Source organism: Mesoplodon mirus (genome assembly GCF_964341445.2).
Source record: "Mesoplodon mirus genome assembly, chromosome: 5".
Classification (NCBI taxonomy): Eukaryota; Metazoa; Chordata; class Mammalia; order Artiodactyla; family Ziphiidae; genus Mesoplodon; species Mesoplodon mirus.
Genome location: NC_138980.1, coordinates 183,908,936 through 183,929,058, shown reverse-complemented (window position 1 = coordinate 183,929,058; position 20,123 = coordinate 183,908,936). Strand labels below are relative to the sequence as shown.

Genomic DNA, 20,123 nt, shown 5'->3' with positions numbered 1-20,123 from the left:
CTCTGCGCTACCCAGGGCGTTTCTCTAACAAAACCCCATCCACCTGACCCCTCAGGACTGCGAGGACTTAGGCTTCAATACCAGACGCAGGCATTTTAAGAACAGTCCTGGCCCGAGAGATTCTTTAAATTTGCTCCTTTTAACAAACATAGAGAAAAACCACATCACACGTTCATTTCTGGGAATGGGGTAAATGCCAGCATCTGAAACCTTACATATTATACCAGATCAAAAAAAGTGTTACAGCCAGAGAAATTTATTTTAAAATAGAAACATACATACGTTAAGCTTTAAAATAGTCGAATTTTAAACAAAAAGGAGAAAAGCCATTTGATCCCAGAGTCTGCGCGGAATGGAGTCAAAGAGATGTCTGATATCCCCTCAAGGACTGTTCACAGACCCCGAGACGAACTCCCCCGGGTGGGGGCAGGGCAGTGACAGTGCAGCCCCCGCCAGCACCGGACGCTCCCGCAGCCGTGGTGACCGGACAGACGTCCAGCGAGCAGCAGCGGCAGGGCTGACAGCGCCCGTCGGACACAGCGTGACGGAACCCGGGGACGTGAGGGACATTCGGGGTTTTGGCAGCGCAGGGGGCGTGATGTCAGGCAGTTCCACCAAAGCCTCCGCGAGGCTGTGAGCAGCCAGGGTCGGGCTCATTCTGCGTGGGGTTTCCGCTGGGGATTCCCCTCGTAGGACTCCCCGAACTCGTTCACTCTGCTCTTATCCACGGGATAAAGCCTGCAGCGAGACCACGGGTGCGTCACGCCACCTGGTTTGGACAGACGCATGCGCGTGTCCTGGGTGCTCGACGGCCAAGACCCGGACGGTCGGTTCACCGCGGGAGATGTGCGTGTGGGTTTGCCTCGTGCCCTCCCGACGTTCTTGTGATGGTCAGGCCACAGCTCTGCTCTCGAGGCCGATGAGAGGACGAGGACAGTGATGCCCAAGGACAGGCAGGGCTGGGACACGTCCACAGGGGACCTGACCCCGGGCCCCCGCTGTGCAGCACAGGGGCTGAGGCAGCTCCTCCGTCGGGCTCCGCTAAACAGCAGCTGCGAGCGACCCTCACGCCGCAGGAGAGCCGTGTGCTCGAGGGGCGATCAAATCAGACAGAAAGCAGCGCTCCGGCACCCAGGCGCCAGGCACCACCCGCCACCCGCCAATCTCTCCCCGCAGGACCAGGCGCGGGTCTGCGGCCCGAGCGAGTCCACTGGGGCAGGAGCGCCTCCGGCCGGCACTCACCATCGCTGGTAAAGGTACACGAGGAACACCACGTCGTCCCTGAAGCAGGCCAGCCGGTGGGAGGTGGGCATGGTGATGACGAAGGCGAACACGTCGTCGATGAACGTGTTGAAGGCCTGCGGGCGGGCGAGGCCGTGGGACCCGGACCACCCAGGCACGTGGTCACGTCCCTGCACTCGCGCCGCCCAGTGACCTCAGGGCCACCCCACGAAGCAAGAGCCAGCTGGGGGGGCGGGGGGGCTGACGCCCAGGGTACCCCCCTTGCACAGACCCCAAGGCCCAGCGTCCCACCTGCTCTCCGCACGTGGGACCCAGGAGCACCACCTGGGAGCCTGGCTATCACGGTGCCGGCCTGCCCGAGAACGGCCAACCGGTTTCGAAGACAGAAGGATGTTCTAACCATTCCCCCACCCCAATGCCGCTCGCACTAGTTCACAGCCAACAGCACCGGAGGGCCGCGTGGTCCCCGCCTGTGTGTGTCGGACAGGCCATGATGCACCAAGACAGCCCCCGGCCAGCCCGGCCCCGGGAAACTGGACGCGCCGTCTGGGTGGACACGGACCCAGAACCCTAGACCCTGGCCACCGGGTCAAGGGCATCTGCCTGCTCTTTGATTCATGTTGGCGAGAAGCAGCACGGCTCTAACTCGGATAATGCCTGGTGCCGCTGTGACAGACAAGCCTGGCCTTTCAGAGTCGCCGCAGGGCACCCTATGTCTAAAGGAGCCCCCGACGCTCTTCCACAGAAGGGCCGCCTGATGCATGGCCCAGCCTGACGGCAAGTCCCTGAGGGCCCTGTGCAGGCGGGGCACTGACCTTGTAGGTGAAGGCCTTCCAGGGCAGGTGAGCCACCGACTTCATCTGCGGACAGGGAGACGGAGCACGTCAGGGGCGGCGCAGGGACACGGGGGGGCGGCGCGGGGACGCGGGGACGCGTCTTACCTTGTAGTTCACGAAGAGCTGGGGCAACATGAAGAGGAAGCCAAAGGCGTAGACGCCTGAGGAGACGGACGCGCGTGGAGACGGGCCGTGCTCGGGCCTGCGGCCGCCCCCCAGGCTTCAGGACCACCTGACCCCCCACGCCCGACAGCACCGTCCTGGGCTGAACCCCCCGCCTTCCGCCCGCGGGGCTGTGAGACGGCGCCCCTGCCCACACCCGGGGAATGCGGTGGCCTGCGGTCAGGAAGAGCCTAGTGGGTGGGCAATGCTCCCAGGACACAGGGCTGGGGGCCGGGGCTCCGGCGTGCCCTAAGACAGGGGTTCACTGCCCGCACCCAGCCATTCCATGGAGAGCACACCGCCCATGGCCAGTCCCACAGGCCCAGCAGGCAACACAGGGCCCAGCGAGGAGAACATGGGGCGGGGCAGGGCGGGGCCTGGCGGGGACCTCTCACCACTCCGGGCCCCACAGCAGCGGGACAAAGTGACCCGCCGTAAACGCTGTGTCTCTGAGACGGGAGACCAGGACTCACCGTTGACGAAGCTGCTGACCAACCAGGAGTACCAGCTGGAAGGGAGGGGCGGGTGATGGCGGAGGCCGCGGGCCCCGGCGCTCGTCTCTGCTAACCGCCGAGCCCCACACACGCCCTCACACTCTGCAGCGCCAGCACCAGGGCTGGGCTCTGCTCTCCAGCCCCGGGACCCTGTGGGCTGGCCGGGGGTGACCTGCACGGGGAGCGGCTTCCCCGGAGCCCTCACCGAGGTGAGGACAGAGACTCGGCACCTACGGACTTTCCTTCACGACTTCCAGGGAGATGGGAAACCATGGACGCCTGTGGACGCCTCGGCCCCTCTGGCTCCGGGCAGTGTGTTCCAGCCCGAGGCCTGCTCCCGTGAGAGTCCCCGACCCCGCGAGGACCAGAGAGGGCCGCGCAGAGCCAGCAGCGGCGGGCAGGCCCAGGACTGCGGCCAAGGGGCGTCCCAGTGCCAGCCCCGCTGCTGGCCCAGTCAGTGACCGTGGTCTCCAGCTGAAGAGTAGCAAAGGTGACGTCCTACCTCTTATATCTGACATTCAGCAGAGAATAGACTGCGCCCCCGATGCATAGAGGGTAAAGGAGATACGACAAGTACTTCATGGCCTACGGGGAACAGAAAACGTCCAGTGAGAGTCCACCATCAAACCTGCGGAAACTTTCTTGATGGAACCCATAAACAAAAAGGGGAAAACACCCAGGACGTTTAGGGCAGCGAAGCTAGTCTGTGTGGAGGACGCGTGTCAGTGGGCATTTGTGCAAACCCCACAGAACGTCCACCATGAAGACCGCACAGCAGAGAGAACAGCAACAATACCGGCCCGTGAAAAACAGCCAAACTGACAGACCGACGCATGGCAGAGAAATGACTAAATGTCTCGGAAAGAACCCTGCAGAAACGCTCCCAGAACCCCGGGTGCAGGGCTGCCTTCCAACCAACGCAGCGTTATCACCCTTAATTCTGACTTGAACTTTATCAAAAACCCAATAAAAACTGGTATGCAGTCGATGCCCATTAAACCAGAAAATAAAATCATCCCTGCTTGGGAAATGTATATTAAATCAAACTGAAAACCACGGCTCCCCTCGGCAGGGGGAGTCCGATGGCCTAGGACGCAGAGCCTCTGGGGTCACCACGTCTCAGGGACAGAGGCTCAGCTCGCAGTCCCACAGCTGCCCACCGGGAATAAGACATCTCCCGGTGGTACAGGACGCAGCACAGGCGCCTGCAGGGGCTGGGAAACACAGGAGCCCCCGGCCTCCCTCCTGGGTCAGAAACCCCAGGCAGGCAGGCAGGCTCCCTGGGGGTCTTGGCTCCAGGACACAGCTTCTCCATGGGGACGGTCACAGCCAGGACACCACCTCCAGGTAGGCATGCACGCCCCGGATCACCGCTCACCTGAGTGTCATACTCCTCCGTTTTCCTTTCAGATTCACTGTAAGTGCCAAACTGCAACGAAATTCAATACAACCATGTTAAATCGCGGGCCAGGCAGGCATCTGGGCTCAGCTCGGCTACCACGGAAGGAGGGACAGGGCTGCAGGCTGAGAGGCGGGAACCCTCAGCCCAGGCGTGGCAGCGCCCCCGCTTCAGAGCCGGGGGTGCAGCGGACCCGATGGCCCCAGCCCGCGAGCCACAGTGTGTGGGACGCGAGGCGGAAGCAGCCCGTGAGCCTGTGCGGCCCTCCTCGCGCTGCTTCCTGCTCCCAGTTCCACTGAGTTTTGCAGTGAAGACACTGCTCTTAAATCAAAGTGGATTCACTGGGCTGACTTAGATCAAGAGAAGCTGCGTCCCGTCTCCAAGTGACCTGCCCTTGACCTGGAAACCTGGAGTGTCATAAACCCCAAGGCCCGGAAAGCAGAGCGAGCTGCCCGACCATAAAGCTCACACTGACGCCCAGGCCCCCGCCCGAGCCTGCCCAGGAGACTCCACACCAAAGGGCGGCTCTTTGGGAAGCGAGGGACTGTGCTGTCGTGCGGGGGCATCACACCCCCGCGGGAGTGGGGAGTACCACCCGAGCCTGGCCGACCAGCATCCTGTCTGGTCACGGAGGCGGAGGTGCTGCTCAGCGTGCTCGGTGCTGGGTCCACGGCTGGGGACCCCGGGTGCATCAGAGCCCCGGAGGCTCGTGGGGAGAGCTGCAGAGGTGCGGTGACCCGCCCACTCGCCCCGAGACGCGTCTGCATCTCCCTGCTGGTCTGCAGGTGACAAGCTGCTCTTGGGGTCGGAAGGTCAGCAATGTGACCACGTGACGATCACCTGCCCTCACGGTGACCTGCATCTCACCGGGACGCAGCTAGGAAACACATCAGCAGTCAGCCTGCACGAGCAGACCGGCCGAGACACGAAGAAGGTGGGCTGGGAAAGGCCGGAGGAAGTGACGGATCCCCGGGAGGGTGCGGTTGGGCCCCTACCTGAAATGCGGGCCTCAGGCCTCTCCAGGTGACGGTCATCTTCAAGGCCTTTTTCACCTTCCACAGCTGAGAAGTTGAAAAGTCCACACTTCAGGCTCCAGGACCAGGAAAAAGCCAGGACCCGCTCCTCGGACGGCCACTGACCAGGGCACCGGCCGCTCAGGCCCCGCGCGCCCCAGCCCAGCCCGACCCTTCGGCTCCCCGCTGTTCCTCGCCTTGCCGGCGGGGACACCCCGGGACGGCCCCCAGTCTCCTGCCCACACCCACCCAGCCTGTGCGCCCACGTGGACCCGACCCCCTCCCTGGGACCACTGAGGTGGCGCCGGTCGGGCCGTCCCCCCGCCCAGCCCACCTGCACTGATGCCCCACCCCGCCCGTCCCCAGATTCACCCCGGCACCTTCTTTCTGCTCCCCGGGGGACCCCAAGCCCCACGCCCTGCTGTGGCTGGGTCTCTCCAGGACCCTCCCTAAGGTGGGACCGGCACCATGGCCGTGAGGTCGGTTCCGCATGGTGACTGGTGCCCATAAGGGGGGTGCCGCCAGCACTTCCTCGATAGGCGGTGCCAGCGCAGCCCCCAACCCGACAGCCGTGTGAGCCAGTGCCCACTGGCGGGGGCCCTGGAATACGACCACAGCTGGGGGTCCCGGTCAGGGTGGTGCCAGAGGCCTGCCGCCCCTCCACTGCCCCTGCGTCACACGTTCTGCTTCGCACGGCATCCAGCGCAGCGAGAGCTGCACAGGCTTCAGCCACCGGGTCAACACATCCCACGGACGGAGGGGACAAGCTGAAGCTTCTGGGCCACGAGAAACGCGGAGGCGTCGGCAGCTCCGCCCGAGAAGCCGCGCCCTCGCCGTGCTGCAGCGCCGGTGGCCGCTCCTTCGGCAGTGACGCGGGTCCCGGCCGCGCCGAGCGCTTGGGCCCCGGAACCACAGGCACGGCGCTCCGACCAGCGCCCCAGCGGGCAGCTCACCTCGATGGCAGCTCCGATGCCCGCAGGAACCAGCACCAGCAGGCTCGTCCGCTCGTCCAGCAGGAACAGGAAGATGACCACGGTGCTGAAGCAGCGCCAGAGCACTGGGGAGAAACGGGCTGTGCTGAGGCCTGGGGACCAGCACCCTAACCGCTTCTGCCCCTTTGTCCACTAAAGGGACCTGCGGACCACAGGCGGCGACGGGAAACGCGAGATGATTACAAAAGGCTATGGACCCAACAGAAGGCAACCTCAGCAGGTGGACATGCGTAAGTTACACTTACAGACACAAAAGGCACACGAGGCTGCTAAGAAAACTGGTTCCTGACAGGGATCCTGCACTCTAATCTCAGGCTTTCCTGCTTTCACACTGGCCCTGTGGAGCCTGCATCTGTCCTTTAAAAGCTGCACTTTGTCCTTTCGGGTTGTGCTTTAGGAGATGCCACAGCCGTGGAAACACTCCCTGTAGGGTGCTCTCCGTCAGGAGCTCAGGCCCCGGGACCCACAAGCCCCGCTCATGCCACAGGCTGAAAAGGCCAGGGGAGGGGGCAGGAGGGCTCAGCGGGGGACCCGCCCCTCCAAGGAAGCCAGAGGTCACGACAGAAAACCCCGAGACGTGGACTCTGGACTCGGGGGCCGCCCCAGCATCCCAGACCACCCACTTGGGTGTCACTTCCGCAGGAGGAAAAGAACCGTCTCTTGCTGGAGACCCAGCTTGGGAGCCGAGCAAGACTGTGAGCCGACACAGACGGGCACTATGAACCAGCATCCGTGTCACCTGCCCTCCACGGTCCCAGGCTTCCGTGACGCTCGCCACGACTGCGGAGACGGCACCCTCCCGGGGTGCTACCACAGGGGATTGAAAAGCCCCTCCCGAACAAGAGCCATGTTGGCCACGGGTGATCGCAAGCTGTAGGTTTCAAAACGAGCTCTATCCCCTGCCTGCATCAGCCAGCGGTGGGAGAGGTCTGAGGACGGGGGCACGTTCTGAGAGCGCCTACCTGCTTTGGTGGACATTCCGATCATGCTCTTCTTTTTCTTCCAGAAACTGATGTCATTTTTAAACGCTAGGAAATCAAAAAGCAGCTGGAAAGAAAACAGGACAGTGATGCGCCCCTCAAGCTGTGCAGACGAGCCCGGGCTCGACCTCAGATGCCGGCCTCTCAGTAACACCCGTGTCTCCCAGCACAGCTCTGGCGAGATCTGGCTTCACTGGCGGCCAGTTCCCAGGCCCTGGGAACCAGCTGCAGCTGGCTGCCCGTGCCTTGCGGCCTCGCCCCCGAGCCCCCGGGCTGGCTTTCCCTGGCAGCCGCCAGCCGCCGTGTCTAACAGGGATTCCGCCGGCAGGGCTGACGCGTCACTCTCTGAACTGCCGCGCCACACCTCCCACAAGGAAATGCTTATTTTGCAAAGTCATTCGTTGATATCACTGATTTTGGGTTTGTTTTCAAAACAGCTTCCAAAGGCAGCAGACGAAGCCCCAGGTCCTTCAGCTGGTCAGTGCCCGAGGTGCAGACCCTCTCCTGAGCGGGGCGGGGGACAGGCCCTGCTGAGGGCCGGGAGCACTCACGTGGAACGCGGCCACAAAGAAGGTCAGCGCTAAGAAGTACAAGTTGGTGTCGACGAAAATCCCTTTCACTTCGTCAGCGTCCTTCTCTGAAAACCCTGCAAAGGACCAGACCCTGCGTGAACGGACGACGCCAACCCCCCACCAGAGCCCTGGCCGGGCTACACCTCATCAGCAGGAAGAGCTCCGCGGGCCAAACGTGCCCTTTCAAGGGGGACGATCTCACAGGCGGAATGGAAGCCGGGCTCCGGGGCTCCCGGGCTGGACTGACCCCCTGAACCCGGGGCGCCCGCCCAGCGGCCTCACCGAACTGCTGCAGCGAGAACACGGCGTCCTGCATGTGGATCCAGAAGCGCAGCCGCCCCAGTGAGATCTTGTCGTAGGACACGGTGAGGGGCAGCTCGGTGGTGGAGCGGTTGATGACCTGCGGGGAGGGCGCCGTGACAGCCCAGCCCCACGCGCGCTGCTCTGCCCGGACCCAAGGCCGCGTCTCCCCTGCCCTCTCCTCCTGTGGGGCCCCAGCTGTCCTCGCGGCCCCGGCAGGGGGCCTCCCCCAGGAAGCCCTGGCACCCTGACCTCCCGCCCACCACCCGGACCCTGCGTGTCTCTCGCGACCACAGCCCCGGGTGCTGGCGCCTCCTGGGCAGGAGCTGGGGGCCCACCCGAGCGGCCGAGCCGCGCACAGGCCCGACGGAGCCCTGGCTACTCACCGTGAGGTCCTTGACCCGGCTGCTGAGCTGATCGATGAACAGGATGGGCAGGTAGTGCACCGTCTTCCCCAGCTGGATCCTGGGGGATCGGAGCCGTTTCAAGGCCGCAGCGAGCTCCCGGGCCCCCAGGACTGAAGGTGGCCCCAAGACGCTGGGTTACCTCGCAGGGCTCACCCCCCCGCGTCTTCAGTGGCTTCTGGTCGCAGGAGCCCCAGGACACGCCTCCCCAGGGCAGCAGGGGCGCCGTGAGCTACGTTCGTTCCCTGCACAGCTGACACCAGGAGGAGGTGGGGACCAGGCGTGCAGTGGGACACCACTCAGGACGCGAGGGGAAGCGAGGGGCCGCGTGTGCGCCGACACAGGGCAGCCCGCGGCGCGGTGAGAAGCCAGTACCCAACTACCCTCCACATCTGGCTTTCACCCCATGACCCTTCTGTGCCTTTCACACTCTCAACCGTGTGAATGGATCACGCGTTCAGAAATTAGATTTTAGTTTTACAAAAGGGAAAACCTCATGACACCACCACAGGACCCACTGGAAACTGAAGAAGGAAACAATTCTCAGCAGAGCCATTTCTAGGTGCTATGTGACGACCCAGTGACAGGCTGTGATCTCACAGGGGGGCTCCCTGAAGTGTAGAGACACGGGATCATCTAGGTCAGTCAATTTTAACAGTCATGCTTACGACAGCAAGTGATGGGAACAGAACCTAACAATCCATTTTTAAGCAAAGGTAACCGAGTCAGAGCTAACAGGACGCAGACAGGACAAAACCTCCTGCGCAGGGTGCAGAGGGATAGGGTCTCATCAAGGCTCTCCACTTTCCCTTCCAGCTTTTGCCAAGAGCAAAGGGCAAGATGACTGCCTGTCGCGTCATCGTTTCCCTTCCATATCTTGGCGGCAGCCGTGATCAGCAAGACCCCCAGGGAGGAGGGACAGGCTGGGGTGCTCCAGGAAGCACCCCAGGCCCCTCGTCACAGAGAAGGCTCAGGAATGTGGGTACGGCCCATCTGCTTTAGGGTTCTGGCCGGCCACGATCCCTCCACCCACCACCCACCAGGTCACCCCTTTGCTGTCCGCTCAGGGAGTGAATGAGCGATGTGCAAAGCTGGGCAGGTGAACGTGAACTACAGTGGCCTTCCCACTGTCTGGGCCTCAGCTCAGCGGCCAGACCACAGCACTTACATCTTCATGTACCGATGCACATCAGCGGGCAGGAAGGCCCCGTCAAAGACGAAGTCATCCACCATCACGTTCAGGGTCAGCCTTGGTCTCCAGTGAGACACGGGTTCGTCCAGGGCACTTGCTGGCCTCTTCTCAGCCTCCATCTGCTGCTACACGTAAGGACTGACTTAGCAGGAAAAGACCAAGGCTGGGGCGGGAGGGGCCCGGGAGGGTCTGAGGCAGCAAGCTGCTGGCACTTGCATCTGGGCACAGCCCACGAGCACAACCGTGAGCAGGGCCAGCGGAGCGTGGGAGGACCCACGGCTGCCAGCTCCCCGACTCTCAAACCCGCGCTGCCTTCTCGCAACAGAAGCCAAAGGGTGTGCTGTTCCGCACCATGGGGTCCTGGATCTCACTGCCTCCTGTTTCGGGCCCTTGTCCGGAGCAGGGATCCCGAGAAGGACGAGCCTCCGGCACATTTGCGGGAGGTGCTGGAGCTGAGAGCCCCGCCCTCTGCAAGGAGGCTGAAGGGAGACGCTTCTAAACCAGCTCCACCCTGCTGTCTGGAAAGGGGCATGTCCGTGTCTAGGGAACAAGCCTAAAGCTACTGAACTCAGAAACAAACTCTGCCCGGCAAGGAAATCTTGATTTCAGATCTGAGAAGCTCTGTAACCGTGTCATTCTATCAACGTTTATCTCCTCCCTAAAGCTACAATTTAGCACGAACAGTCACACTAAACACAGCCTTCCGAGGAGCAGCGACAGCGAACGTTGATTCAGCTCCTGTAAGTTCCCAGAGACCCCTTCCACCCTTCACACCACCGCCTGGCGCCCCAGAAAGGCCCACGAGGCAGCGTCGTGCGGTCCCCAGGGAAACAGAAGTGAGGGGTCTTTCCAAGGACACACACGAGACAGCTGCCGCCCCTGGCATGGGTGACTCCCCTTGCATTCGACGCGGACCCGAACACCAGGATCCGTCCGTCCCACCCTCCACTGCGGTAACGACCGCGTGTGCGATCTCCAGCCTTTCCCTGTACGTACAGCTTTCTACGGGTGGACAAGATACAATTTGCACTCACACCTTTTTCATAATTTTGAGTTATATCCTTGGAATAAATATTCAAGCGTTGTCCTGTCCTACACACAGTGCAGCGTCTCCCAACTCTAAGTTCTGACTGCAGCTGAGCTCCGCAGAAGGGGCTGCCCTGGACCCACTGGGGTGCACACACACTCCCTGGGGGCTGAGAGGTCCTGTGGCCTGAGAAGGAATCTGGGTAAAGAAAGTCATTGAACGGCTTCCCTGGCGATCCAGTGGTTAAGACTCCACGCTTCCACTACAAGGGGCACGGGTTCGACCCCTGGTTGGGGAACTAAGATCCCACATGCCACGCGGAACAGCCAGAAAAAATAAAAAACAAAAATCACTGAACTACTTAAACTGCACGTCACTAATTTGACATAAATTTATCTGCAAACCCATGAGAAGTTACTGAGCTGAAAATGTATGTGACAGTAACACCTGATCACTTCACTTCCCAGCAGTCTAGCGCCAGATGCAAACTGTACGTGCAGACACGTGTGTGTGAACTACAAGGGGGTCAGCAGGTTTCCTTCAGCCGGCACCACTCACCTGTGCGGCAGATTCCCCAGTGAGCAGGTTGACCTCTTCCGGTTTGGGGACCATGTAGGTGGTCAGCGGGCTCACCAGGTGCACCTGCTTCCCGTCGTGCCAGGGCAGGATGCCGGCGTGATGGACAAAGACGTAGGCATACAGCGTCCCGTTGTTCCTGGTTTTCTTTGGAACAGAAACATTGACTGTCCTGCAACAAAACAAGTGATGATTTCAACCATGTACACATTATGTTGTGTGTGCACACAGAGTGGAGACTATGCAAATATTTCTATAAAAAATGTTGTTTCAAACCAAAACCAACTAATTTTAGCTGAGAAATACTAAAAACGAAACCCAGCTACCTGGATGTTACTGAAGTCCTGAGTGCGCACATTTATGGAACACACCCACCCTGAAAGCACGGCAGCTGCCCAAAAGCTGAAAGGACTGCATTCCGGGCGCTGAGGTCACAGGCTAAGGGGGCCAACACCAAATGTGTGCCCCGCCCCCGTAGCAGCTCTCCGAGGGGCGATGGGCGGGCGGCTAGAGAATGTCTATCCTGCAAGACACCACGCACCCCGGTGCTCACTCTGACGCCTCCCAGACAACCAAGAGGGAAGAAGAGAACTTGTGACAAACACATCATCTTTAAAGTTAAACTTACTGGAATTTAAGAAACTAGAACCATAGCTTAAATACAGCTTCACACAGTCACTCTACAGATGTCAACGTTTATACTGCTTACTCTGTTGTAAAGTTACATTTCACTTAATTATGATTTTCTGCTAAATTCTTCCCTCCGTCCCCTTCCCTTTTCCCTTCTAGACGACATAACTGAACCACTTCTGCCAGGAAAACGCAAGTTGTTTTCTGTGGGAAACTGCGTGTGTAAACTCTGAACGGATTATAGTCCCCACCGTAATCCCCACTCCTCTGGAAGCTCCCCAGGGCCGCACAGTATCCCACAGCTGTCAGATGCTGGGTAAGCTACTTCCTAAAGGACAAACTCGGCGTCTGCTACTTTCAAGTGAAACAAAGTTTGCTTGTGTGCGTATCACACACGCCCGCAATGAAAACGCTCTACCGCGCCCGAGACGGCTGGTGATGCTGCTTCTGTGGTACCCCCTCACGTGCAGAACGCTGACCTGTCAACAATCTCAACGTCAATGATGCCTGCCTGTCACCCTGTCCACAACCATACCTTTCAAATTTGGACTCCACATCAAAATCCTCCACGTTCAAGACCAGGTCCACGTTGTTCTCGGCACCCAGGTTGGACCGTGTGGCGGTGTACACGCTGAGCTGGAAAAGACGTCAAGAAAGTCAGCTGGGCAAGGCCCCTGGCAGAAAGCACACAGAGACCTGACCAGCCACACAGGGAAAGGTGCATCTTAACTCCCCAAGGGACACAACTCCGCCCGGTGACAGGAGGTTCCGGGACACGCCTGCTGCAAAGGAACAACCTGTTAAAGTGTGTGGCTGGTTGATGAACGGGGCAGGGGTACAGGGACTCTGGGCGCCTTGTGATGGGGTGAAGAGGGGCACGGGGGCCAGCGTGCGGGGTCAGGAGCTTTAGGATTCGGGGGCGGGGAGGAGAGGACTCAGCTCAGACCCGGTCAGGTTCAGGTGCGAAGGGCCCGGCCGCGCCCAGCCCGAGATCAGAGGTCAGGTGCGAAGGCCCGCGCTCACCTGCAGCTTGGGTCTCCGCGCCAGGTAGGGCTGGATGCAGTTGCCGTCGCCGGCGCACGGGCGGGTGTAGACGATGCCATACATGACCCAGCAGGTGTGCACCACGTACACCACGAACACGCCCACGACCAGGCTGGTGAAGGAGCTGCGGCCGCTCCACATGGCGCCACCGCCGCCGCCCGGCCCGGTCCGCCTCGCAGCCGCGGGCCCCGCCGCCCGCCCGTCCGGCGCCCTGCCGGACACTCCGGCCGCCGCCGCTCACAGGAGAGCCGCCGCGCGCCGCCGCCACCTCCGGGGAAAGAACGCGCTGTGCGCCGCGGGCCGCCAGCCGCCCCGCATGCTCCCGCGCCCGCCGCCGCCGACCTGTCGCTGCGGGATTCGCCGGTGCGCCGCTTCCGGGCCCGCGCCGCCCGCCGGAAGTGGGTGCGCCGCGCGGCCCCCTGGGAAGCGTAGTCCCGCCGCCGCCGCGCACGCGCGCACGCCTGCGTGAGTGGCGCGGCGCTGACGTTACCCGCCTGCGCCGTCCTCCCAGCGTACCCCGCGGGATCCGGGCGGTGGGAACTCGGCGGGTCCGGGGGCACCTATGGGGCGGGGGCGTCGGGAGGACCGGGGCGCAGGGCTCCCCAGCGCCGCCCCCACCGGAGAAGCGGGAGGGACCCTCGCCCCTGGGCCAAACGGCGGGGCGGCGTGTGAACGCGGAGGAGCCGGGCTGGAGACGCGGCCGGGGTGTGCGCTGTTCTCAGCCTTTCTGAGTCTGGCGTTATGTCAACGTGAAAAATGGAAGAGAAAAAAAATAGACTCACTGAAGTCAGCGACCCTTTCGTGTTGATTTCCGTCGTCTTTAAATATGAACCCCCAGAGGGGCGCCTTTGAAAAAAAAAACAGCATTTCTAAATGAAAGGCCGAGGCCCTTGTCAACGAAAGTAATTGATAAACAATCTATAATAATAATAGAAAAGTTTTATTTGAGCCAAGCTGAGGACTAGCCCAGAAGCCCGCTTACCAGGTTTCCCTGAGAAACTCTCCGGATAAGCATGATTTTCAGCACAGTTTTATATTTCGTCAGAACAAAGAACATTAAATCAGAAATAACATTTCTTCAAGGTTTTAATAAAAAGAACAGGTCAGCACGTACACAGCGAATCAGTATGGCCTGGGCGCCTAGGAAGGGCTTCTTATCATCAAAGGAGGACCAGCACTGGCGTCCCAGGAAGAGCGCCATTTAATCTTTTCTTTTTAACACGGACATTCTTTACTTCTGGTCAATGTGTCCTTTTTTTTCTAATAATTAAAGCAGATGTACAATGTATGTTTGATAGGCCACAAACAGGCTATTTTAGTTAGCATCAAATTCAAGTTAATTCATATATAAGCCAGAACGACTTCCCTATATCTCAATATGTGAAGTTTTTTTTTTTTTTTTTTTTTTAAATCACCCTCCAGTGCCTCTCAGGAGCCGAGGCTGCTGAGGACTGGACCGGATCCTCAGTAGCTCCCCTTAGGGCCAGCCGCCCGCCCGCTAGAGGGAGAGCTCAGCTGGGGCTCCAGGGAGTGAGGGAACTCATTTCCCCTGTCCAGGCTTGATGGTGCTCATGTTTTCCTGTTGAAAGCTGCCCAGTTGGCCCCTGGAAGGGCACGTGCTCTTCCTGTTTGCATTAAAGAGTCCGTGGAATCAGGACCTTTGATTCATTGGAGCCTCCCATGCCCAGTGGCCGGCCCTCTGTGATGGAGAATGCGCCATCCTCATTCGCGTTCACATCCACTTCTCTCCTCTTTTCCTTCTGTCTCACAATCAAAAACATTGCTAAGCATTTATAGAAACAGTAGATGCTGTTAAAGACCCAATAAATTGCTCGGGGCGTCAGAGAAGGGGGTGGGGGCTCGCTGAGTAGATGGGAGAGCAATTTGCTGCTGCAGAGACGGTGGAGGGATGGAGGCCTCCCAGGAGCAAGGCATCGGGGCAGAGTGCAGCGGTGGCTCTGGGTCACCCCCCTGGTATATGGGTCAGAGACTTAGGGGCATCGGAGACTTTTCCCTGCTTCTTGCACCCTCATGTACTCGCCCTCCCCTGTAGCATCTTGTGGCCATGTTGGCTTCAGCCATTGGAGTAGCATGTAGCTGGACCCCCACCTCCACCTTCCCCTCCAGCCTGCTCCCTGTTCGGCACACCTGCCCTCCTGTTGGAAACCCTTTGCTGACTCCTGTTGCCCTGAGTATAAAATCCATCCTCCTTAGCAGGCTTACCAGCCCTGTGCCCTCAGCTGTCATGCACTGTGCTCCTGCCACACTTGGGGAGCACCCACAGGGCTGGGCTGCTCCACGCTCCGCGGCTTTGTCCTCGGTGTTCTATTCTGTGCAGCGGAGGAAGGCCTGCTCTAGGCCTCTTAGTCTGCAGGGAACAAAGGCCAGCTCCGGTTTTGTGAGCCTACGAGGGGATGGGTGGGGTACCCAGGGCAGGGCACCTCATGGCATCCAGAGGCCAGGACACAGCCGGGCTTCAGGGGGGGCTCTGGGGTGCAGCTTCAGATCCCTCTCCCAGTCTCGCAGACTGAGTTTTGATCCAGTTTGAACTCTGCTCCAGGTGCAGCTAGTTACTGTCCTGCAGGGAGGAGTGCTGTCCCGCAGAGCTGGGTGTCCCGCTGTTTGTGCGTCCAGGAGCTATGAAAAGGCCTTGGTGTGTGGGAGCTTGGGGCCCACACAGCTTCCAGACTCCAGGTCACGCCCTGTGTCCGATGCCCAGCCCTCTCGGTGAGGATGTGGCTCCCACGGGGTTCTCTTTTCCACCCACAAAAGATACTCAGTGTTGGAAAGTTACTCATAACAGCGCTCCTGTTTCTGAGCGGCCCTCCTGGTGCTGGTTTGTAGGTGATATCTGGAGAACTTACTGTTGAGGGTGGGCATTTGGTTGGGGTCCCTCGAATGCTAATCACTTTCCTCCAGAGTGAGGCTTGTTCTCAGGGCCCCTCAAATGTCATCCCCCGGGCGCTGTGTGAGATCAGAACTCCAGTGCTCACACACACACCACACAGGCCGTCACAGCCGGGTGTCCTGCGCTGTTTCCTCACGGGGTGGGGTCACCTGGAGAAAGGGGAAGCTGCTGCTGCGCCCAGGGCCGCAGGGAGCGCCCCCACCGCCCAAGGCCTTTCTTTACTTCATTCATGATAATTCCCAAATCGAGCAGACTCCTGGTATGATCCCAAGTTTTTATCTTATTTTTTGGGTCCAAGAACTACTCACCATGCCCCTGTGGATGAATAACTATGGACAGCCCTGGATGGAGGCCACAGACCCAGGTTCCCAGGATAAGGGAGGGGGCTGCCATCGGGGGGGAGAAACCTCCTCCGTACCCCCTCACTTCCAGGTACGCCATCAAGTCCATTGTTATTTTTGCTTTAAACAGTCAACTATATTTTAAGTAAATTTAAAATGAGCAAAGATACATTTTGTTTCTGTACATACACCTGTGCTCTTGGCTCTTGTGTACGTACCCTGGCTTCTAGCTGGTGTTTATTCCTTTAGCCTCAGTAACTTCCGTTAGCATTTCTTGTTCTGCCAATCTGCTGGTGGTAAATTCTCTCAACTATTGCTTGTATGAGACTCTTTTTAATTTGCCTTCACTTTTTTGAAAGATTTTCACTAAGTGTATAATTCTAGGTTGATGGGCATTTTTTCTTCCAACATGTTAAAGAATATTGCTTTATTATCTTCCAGTTTGCATTGTTTCTGATGAGAAGTTAGCGGTTATAGCTATATTATCTTTGTTTCACTTTATGTAGGCTGTCTATTTTCTCTGGCTGCTTTTAGAATTTTTATAAAAAGTCACTGGTTTTCGGCAGTTTGCTGTAGCGGTTTCCCTTGTTTGTGCTGTGTGAGGCCTGTTGAACTTATTCAATTTGTGAACTTCATCAAACTTTAAAATGTTGCAGCCAGGATTTCTTCAAATACTTTTTGTCTGCCTCTTCTTTGGGGTATGTATGTTGACATGTATATTAGACAGCTTGCTCTCCCAATGTCAGTGAGGCTGTTTACTTTTTCAGCTTTTATCTCCTCTCCTTGCTTAGATTTGAGTACTTTCTAAAGCTATGTATTCAAGCTCCCTGGTATATTTTTACAGTTTCCAAACTGCTATTAAGCTTATCCTGTGAATTTTTCATTTTAGATGTTATATTTTTCATCTCTAGAAGTTCCACTGAGTTTAAAAAAATTATTTGTTTTATTTATTTATTTTTGGCTGTGTTGGGTCTTTGTTGCTGTGCGTGGGTTTTCTCTAGTTGCAGTGTGTGGGCTTCTCTTGCTGTGGAGCACGGGCTCTAGGAGTGTGGGCTTCAGTCGTTGTGACACACGGGCTTCAGTAGTTGTGGCTCGCGAGCTCTGGAGCACAGGCTCAGTAGCTGTGGTGCACGGGCTTAGTTGCTCCGCAGCATGTGGGATCTTCCTGGACCAGGGATCGAACCCACGTCCCCTGCATTGGCAGGCAGACTCTCAACCACTGCGCCACCAGGGAAGCCCCTCCATTGAGTCTTTTATTCTTTTTTTTTCCTGCATCTGGAGAAAACGCCCTATAGTAAATAACGGTATTCCTTGTATCTCTTTACAGCCACACATGTCTCTATTTTGTGGATGTACCACAGTTTATTTTATGGTCTCCATATTGATAGACAACTGGGTTGTTTCCAGCCTTCAGTTATGAAGACTAGGGCTGTAATGCATACCCTTGAATACACAATTTCTCATAGCTTTTGACGGTGTGTCTGAGATAGGTTCTGAGAGGTGGAGGCGTGGATTCAGATGGTGGGTGCAGGGGTCCTCACCAGGTGCAGCCACGTTTCCTCCCCGGCGGCACACTGCTCAGATCCTCACCACCGGTGTGAGCGTGCCTGCTTTCCTGGCGCTCTGCCTGCGGGGTCCAGTGTCAAAGAGTCTGACAGGTGAGGTGCTGGGACATGGTGGGAGTTTGCGTGGGTGTCCCTGTGAAGACGAGCAACACCTGGCCGTGTTGGGGCAGAGCTGTGGCTCTTCTGAGCCTCATTCTGTGCTGAACTTGGGGTGTTTCCTGAGCCCATTCATCCTGGCACGTCGGAGGTGACTCTGCAGGCTTTATTTATCAGTAAAAATAAAACCCTGTGAAGAGAAACTGTGAGGTGCTGCTATGTGGAAACAGCGGGAACAGTTCGGAGGCGCCGAATGGGGTGGGTGCCGGCCTCTGGGCCCCTTCTCCCCTGGGGTGGGTTGGCTTGTATTCCTAGGTGTGGTCACAGCTAGCGGAGTGAAGCTGGCCCTGACCAGTCAGTCCTGGACACTGGACTCAGCTTTCAGGTGAGACGTATACCTCCTCCTAGAGTTACCTTTGGTGAAATTGGGATAATCCGCCTATTGGCGGAGAGTTGAGGAGAGCGGATGTTGGAAACCCGCAGCCCAGAGCCCAGCACGAAGAAGCAGCCAGGTCCTACTAGGTTGTCCTGGCCGCCGGACCTTCGTTTGTTGGACGGCTGCCCTGTGAGGCATTGGCCGGCCTGGAGGGAGGGTCAGAAGGGTCTGGCTCTGGGCCCGTGTGGGTTTGCCGTGGCGGCTTCAGCATCTGACATCCCTTGTCTGAGGTCTGGAGGCAGGGGGCCCAAGATCAAGGTCTCTTTGAGGGCCATCTCCTCACTGTGCCCTCATATCTGTCCCTGTCTGTGTCCTAATCTCTTTTTCTTACAATGACAGCGCTCGGATTGGATTAGCGCCCTCCCTGGTGACCCCTTTCAGCTTGATTACCTCTTTAAAGACCTTATGTCTGAATTCAGTGACATTCTGGGGTCCTGGGGGTTCGGGCGTCAGCATGTAAGTTTGGAGGGGACAGTTCATCCCGTACAGCCCGTCCTCCAACTCCATGGTGAACCCTCCTGGAAGTCACCCAAATCTGCTTTTTTGAGGCTTAGAGGAGACGGCGAGGAGGAGTGTGGGGGCGCAGGAAGGGAGGGGTGCAGACAAGCGGGTGAAGCGGCTCTCAGCCTCACAGGAATTGGACGCCCTCTGATCCTCTGACAGCTGGATTGGCCCTGGACCCAGGGGACAGTCCCCACCCCAGGGGCAGCATGCGCCGTCCTTGCCCGAGCTGGCGGCTGGTGTGGGTCACGTTCTGAGGGGCTTGGGAGGTAGATCCGTAGATCCCTCTGCCCGCAGTGAGGTGCTGGTGGTCCACCCCGGCCGTACCCTCATCGACGGACCAACTTTCCAGGAGGAAAATCAATGTGATGACAGGTTTCAGCCTTAGAGCACTCAGCCCTGTTATTGTCTCACAAAAAGCTGGGCTAGCCTTTCTGCAGAGCTTCTAATATGACTCCGTGTCAGTACTGGAAACGTGGTTTTGAATAAACAATAGATGCTCTTCTCTGGAGCATGCGGGGAGCCAAACAGCTCCTGAAGGCCACAAACCTTCAGGAAGTAGCTCTTCATGGCAGGAAGAGGCCAATCTGACATGGCCACGTCTGGAGCTCTGTCCTGCTTCCCTTGTGCTCTGATGTCTCTGTCTGAGCTCCAGCCCTGGGCCCTGACTGTTGCTGTAACTACCCCCGCCCCCCCCGGACTGAGAGAAAAATCGACAGCCCTGGATCTTCCACGTGGAGACTCCGCTGCGAGGGTGCGGATCCCTCCCAGGAGAGGGCACAGAGGCTCTGCACACCTGCCGCAGGTGCAGCTGACACCCACCACCGGGTGCGCACGGAGAGCCGGGGCTGAGTCCAGCGAGGCTGCCCCAGCGCAGGCGAGGGCCAGGCGGGAGCGGGGTGGGCACAGGGAGGCCGGGCCCCGTGCTCAGACCTGGACGGCCGGGGCCGGTCTCCTGGGGGCGGGTGGCGTCCCGCACGGTGTCCCCGCCCGGCCTCTCCCGCTGGCCCGTCTCGGGCCAGGCCTTGTGTACGCTGAGCTCGTTAGAGCTGTGAGCAGGGCTTTCTTCCAGGCTGGGCTGGTCAGCTCAGCATTCACAGCTCATCACAGAGTGAGCACAGCCCTCGCTCCATGGACTTTGGGTCCCAAATGCCTCCGATGACGTCAGCTGCTCAGGCAAACCCCGTGCGGTTCACCGTGGTGGGGGGTTGGGCAGAAACGTTAAGTGCGAGCCCTCCGTACGGCGTCCAGATTTGGAGGACAGGAGACAATCTGCTCGTGAAATAACTACATTTCTGTCTGAACAGAGTGTGTCTGTGTGGTGCTGTCCCCGGGAGAGTCACCCCTGTCACACATCCACCGGAGCTGGTGCACAGCCGTGTGACTTCAGGTGGGCCCTGGGCCTCCAGAATC

General features: G+C 58.8%; 1 protein-coding gene across 3 annotated transcripts; it reads right to left on the bottom strand.

Annotated features, from left to right (window-relative positions):
• Positions 1-238: 238 nt before the first annotated feature.
• CLPTM1L (CLPTM1 like) lies at positions 239-13,190 on the bottom strand. 3 transcript variants are annotated; one of them, XM_082620330.1, is made up of 17 exons: positions 12,843-13,189; positions 12,355-12,455; positions 11,172-11,361; positions 9,563-9,711; positions 8,377-8,455; positions 7,973-8,090; positions 7,670-7,764; positions 7,101-7,185; positions 6,100-6,203; positions 5,129-5,194; positions 4,113-4,163; positions 3,237-3,319; positions 2,714-2,748; positions 2,184-2,239; positions 2,058-2,102; positions 1,243-1,358; positions 239-738 (listed from the first exon to the last, which is right to left on the bottom strand). In XM_082620330.1, exons 1-17 carry the CDS (start codon positions 13,002-13,004, stop codon positions 654-656), a joined length of 1,620 nt encoding a protein of 539 aa, XP_082476456.1. In that variant the 5' UTR covers positions 13,005-13,189; the 3' UTR covers positions 239-653. The 3 variants fall into 3 exon arrangements, with proteins under 3 accessions (XP_082476456.1, XP_082476457.1, XP_082476458.1); XM_082620331.1 differs by having other exon boundaries at positions 9,563-9,708; positions 12,843-13,188; XM_082620332.1 differs by lacking the exon at positions 2,714-2,748 and having other exon boundaries at positions 12,843-13,190.
• Between the last annotated feature and the right edge of the window lie 6,933 nt (positions 13,191-20,123).

Bases quoted from the DNA above. Each gene is read 5' to 3' on its own strand.
- CLPTM1L (XM_082620330.1), bottom strand. From the start codon at position 13,004: ATGTGGAGCGGCCGCAGCTCCTTCACCAGCCTGGTCGTGGGCGTGTTC. The intron at 5,195-6,099 runs GTGAGCTGCCCG...TCAACTTCTCAG, and splicing joins GCATCGGAGCTGCCATCGAG to CTGTGGAAGGTGAAAAAGGC. The intron at 2,240-2,713 runs GTGAGTCCTGGT...CCGTCTCCTCAG, and splicing joins GGTCAGCAGCTTCGTCAACG to GCGTCTACGCCTTTGGCTTC.